Genomic DNA, 4,311 nt, shown 5'->3' on the forward strand with positions numbered 1-4,311 from the left:
TCATAAAAGCTTGGAGTATCTCTGCAGGGCAAAGGTGCTGAACCAAAGACAGCTTTGATGGCCCCGCTGTTCACACACTTTAATTTTACCACCACTGATCAGCCAGGAGCCCAGACCAAGGCACCCAACACCCTGTTCCAAAAAGGGGAACGCTCCTGACCCTCAGCACACTCAGCTGATGTGCATCCTCATGCCCAATAATCTCCTGTCCTTTATCTAAGTGGTTACAAAAGAGGAGCCCCTCAGCCCCCTAACACCTTCAGAAGGTCCCTGTGTGGCCACTAGGCTGGATTTTAAAATCAAGCTTCTCTTATCAGCCAAGCACATAATTATTCTTACAGAGGCACCTGCCTGGGGAACAGCATTAAAGGGGCTAATGTAAGGCAATGGGGGACTTGAACCCAGGTCTATGGAGTAAACCAGCCACCCACATATCCCCTGAGAATTTTTTTACACCAGCTCACACACAATCTGCAGTGGTTGAACACCAGGGGCTGTTCCACCTCAAGTGATCTAATGGATGGTGGTCTTAGAGATCCCTGATTGGCTCCCTGACACTATATAAGTCCAGGGGGTGTAACAGGAAGTGTTTGGAGGCCCAAGAGAGGCTGTCTCAGTGGTGATTTTGGGCTGGGAGAGAGGGACTGCTGGCTAGGCGGGGTGAGATGGAAGAGAGAAAGGAAAGTGAGGCCAGGCTACAGCAGGAGGCTAGGGAAAGCACTGAGGAAGGCCAGATACAAGCAAGGAAAAAGAAAAGGGTAGATTCTCTGGAACCAGAAGAGGGAGCAGCACATAGGAGGGCAATGGGAAATGGGGGATAATGACCTACAAGTAAAATCCCTAGGTAAGGACCTAAAGCGAGGGGCTATCAACCCCCTGAGAATGGCAGAGTGGATCAAAGAAGTGCTGGAGCTATAGCAAGAGCTCAGACACTGTCTGCTGGAGACCCATGAGTGGAATGTAAGAGCAAAGAGCAGGTAGAGAAACTCCTGAAGACAAAGGTGGCAGGTAAAATAAAAATAGGCTGTCAGCTGCCCAAATTCCTCCCAGAAACAAGTTGCTCTGCTCTCCTCTGGGAAAAAGAAATCCACTAATCTTAGCTCTTATGTCACATAGTGGCCATTATTTAGTATAAGAGCCCATTTCTCACTACTTAGCACCTACTACTCTCTACAGGTCATTGCATAGCATAGCACAGTGGTTCTCAACCAGGGGTATGTGTCCTCTGGATATGTGTCAACTCATCTAGATATTTGCTTAGTTCAGTGTTTCTCAACTGTCAGGAGACACATTATTTTGGGGGTCACAAGTGCAGGGCCATCATTAGGGGATGGCAAGCAGGGCAATTGTCTGGGACCCTACACCGCATGCTTCAAACCCAGGTGGCGGGGCTCAGGTTTTACCTTAAGGAGGGCTTTGATTTCAGGTACACTGAAATGTAAGTACAATATTTATATTCCAGTTGATTTATTCTCTAACTCTATGGGAACAAGGAGAAAGAGAGCAATTATTCAGTAGGAACGGGCTGTTAAAAATAGAGAAATGTATGTCTGAATTTGTAAGCAAGTAGTTTTAATTGAGATGAAACTTGGGGTATGCAAAAAAAGTCAGCCTCCTGGAAGGGGCACAGTCGTCTGCAAAGGACCCGCTGGTGTAGAGGTCCTCTTCCCTTCCGTGCTTTGTCCTCAGCACTTCAATCACCCAGGCAACTTTGAAAACCTCAGGTTAAGTTATTATCTCGGAGTCTCTGCATGATTTTCTGAAATCCACATTTACTGATGGTTTTGCTCAAGGCTGCCTTGACCTCCCTGTTTCTCAGGCTGTAGGTGAGGGGCTTTACCAGGGGAGTCAGGACTGTGTAGCAGAAAGAGAACACTTTGTTCGGGTCTCGCAGTGTTTCATGTTTCAGTCGCAGGTAGACAATCATTATGGTTCCATAGAAAACTGTCACCACGATGAGTTGGGAGGAGCAGGTGGAAAAGGATTTTTGCCTCCCAGCGCTGGAAGCAATTCTCAGGATGGTGGCGATGATAGACATGTAGGATGTCAGGGTTAGCAGGAATGGAGGCAGGGTGAATACACAGGCTAGGATGAAATCCAATAGCATGACCTGGTGGGTGTCACTGCAGGAGAGTTTTATCAATGGGATGGAGTCACAATAGAAATGGTCAATTTTATTCGGCCCCCAGAATATTAACTGTGATAGGAAGAAGTCAAAGATGATAATAATCAGACAACCATTTAACCAGGACACAGCAGCCAATTGGAGACAAATCCTGGGATTCATAAGAGTTGAATAGCGCAGGGGTTTACATATCGCTAAATTCCGATCGTAAGACATCGCTGCTAGGAGATAGCATTCGGTAGCTCCCAGAAAACCAAACATCTACAGTTGTGTGAAGCTGACACTGACTGAGATGGTTCTGTCCCAGTCAGGAGACTGACCAGCATCCTGGGCAGGATGGTGGAGGCGTAGCAGGTCTCCAAGAAGGACAGGTTTCCCAGGAGGAAGTACATGGGGGTGTGAAGGTGCCGATCAGTCGCAATGAGCACCACAATGAGGGTGTTCGTGCCCACGGTTGCAATGTAGATCACTAGGAACACCAGGAAGAGAAGAATTTGCATGTCAGGGAGATCCCAGAATGCCAGGAGGATGGATTCTGTGGCGGCCATTTGGTTTCTCCAGTCTGTCTGCCATGGGCTGAGTCTGAGATCAATAAAACAAACTGTGCAATTGAATCGGAAGAACATAGGGTTAAGTTAACCAAACCCCATGAATTAATTCCTTCAATGTACAGGAACTCCCCTTCCTCTCCTGACCAAAACCTGTAATTTTAAGGCAAAATGTAGACTTCAGAGCAAAGTGCCAGAACTCTGTCATAGAACCATAGAATATTAGGTTGGAAGTGACCTCAGGAGGTATCTAGTCCCCACCCCTGCTCAAAGCAGCACTAACCTCATCTAAATCATCCCAGCCAGGGCTTTGTCAGGCCAGGCCTTAAAAACCTCTAAGGATGGAGATTCCACCCCCCATCCAGGTAACCCATTCCAGTGCTTGACCACCCGCCTAGGGGAAAAGCTTCTCTGAATATCCAACCTAGACCTCCCCCACTGCAACTTCACATCATGGCTCCTTATTCTGTCATCTGCCACCAATGAGAACAGCCTAGCTCCATCCTCCCTGGAACCCCCTTTCAGGTAGTTAAAGGCTGCTATCAAATCACCCCTCATTCTTCTCTTCTGCAGACTAAATAAGCCTCGTTCCCTCAACCTCTCCTTATAAATTGGATGCTCGTGCCCAGTAATGATTTTCTTTGTCCTCCGCTGGACTCTCTCCAATGTGTCCACAGCCTATCTATAATGGGGGGCCCAAAACTGGACACAGGACTCCAAATGTAGCCTTTCCAGTATCAAATAGAGGGGAATAATCACTTCCCTCGATCTGCTGGCAATGATCCTGCTAATGCAGAGTTGGAGCCCTACAGTTCTCACCGGTGCTCAGCTCCTCTGGCCATGTCCAGGCCCTGATGGGTTCCCATGATGGGGCCAGCATGGACATGGTTGGCACCACAGAAGTCCTGTCCGTTGGTAGGCAGTAGGGGCTTCCTCTCGCCGTAGGTTACCTGACGCCCTGAGGAGGTGGTCTGGGTTTAGCAGAGCTGTCTAAGGTAGCTGGGGCAGGCTGGGCAGCTGTGCCCTGAGAACTAGTCCTCTCAGGGTGTGCCCTTGTTACAGTCAGTTTTGGGGACCCTCTTTGTAACAGGTCCTCTCCCTTTCTACTGCTGGGTGCAGCTGGCAGCAGCAGAGCGGTTTCTGCCCTGCAAGCCCACGTGCAGGGTTCCTCCTTGGGGACCGTTTGACAGGCCCAGCCCCAGGCCCGGCTTAAGTTCTCCTTGTGCCCTGGCAAACCCCCAGCTGGCTCTGCCCAGTCCTAGTGCCCCTGGCTTGTGAGTCGACTTTTTGTTTGCCCAACCGCCCTGCCTCCAGGGGCCCAGTGATCCTGGTGCAGTAGCTTTGCTGATGCTGGTCCCAGCTGGGCTTAGCCCATGTAAAAGCCGTAAAGCCTTTCCTGGGGAAGGGTCCAGAGGTTACTGCTGGGGCCTGGATCTTTGCATCTGGCCTGTGTGTGCACCAGTGAGGTGGCTGGTTTGCAGATGGTTATAAACTCATAGACTTGGTCAGGAGGGACCGTCGTGATCATCTAGTCTGACCTCCTGCATGCTGCAGGCCACAGAACCCCACCCGCTCCTGTCACAGACCCCTCACCTCTGGTCGAGTGACGGATGTCCTGAAATTATAGTTTAAAGTCGT

The 4,311-nt window shown here is 49.6% G+C and overlaps 1 protein-coding gene across 1 annotated transcript; it reads right to left on the bottom strand.

Annotated features, from left to right (window-relative positions):
* Positions 1-1,720: 1,720 nt before the first annotated feature.
* LOC137144283 (olfactory receptor 10A7-like) lies at positions 1,721-2,673 on the bottom strand. The gene is made up of 2 exons (XM_067534482.1): positions 2,446-2,673; positions 1,721-2,197 (listed from the first exon to the last, which is right to left on the bottom strand). The coding sequence occupies exons 1-2, from the start codon at positions 2,671-2,673 to the stop codon at positions 1,721-1,723; spliced, it is 705 nt and encodes a 234-aa protein (XP_067390583.1).
* Positions 2,674-4,311: the final 1,638 nt, after the last annotated feature.

Source organism: Emydura macquarii, unplaced genomic scaffold (genome assembly GCF_026122565.2).
Source record: "Emydura macquarii macquarii isolate MOO-44397 ecotype Brisbane River unplaced genomic scaffold, CSIRO-AGI_Emac_v2 contig_3442, whole genome shotgun sequence".
In the NCBI taxonomy this organism is placed as follows: domain Eukaryota; kingdom Metazoa; phylum Chordata; order Testudines; family Chelidae; genus Emydura; species Emydura macquarii.

Coding starts and splice junctions, on each gene's coding strand:
- LOC137144283 (XM_067534482.1), bottom strand. CDS start 2,673: ATGGCCGCCACAGAATCCATCCTCCTGGCATTCTGGGATCTCCCTGAC. Junction 2,198..2,445: donor CCATCCTGCCCAGGATGCTG/GTCAGTCTCCTG, acceptor TTCCTATCACAG/TTAATATTCTGGGGGCCGAA.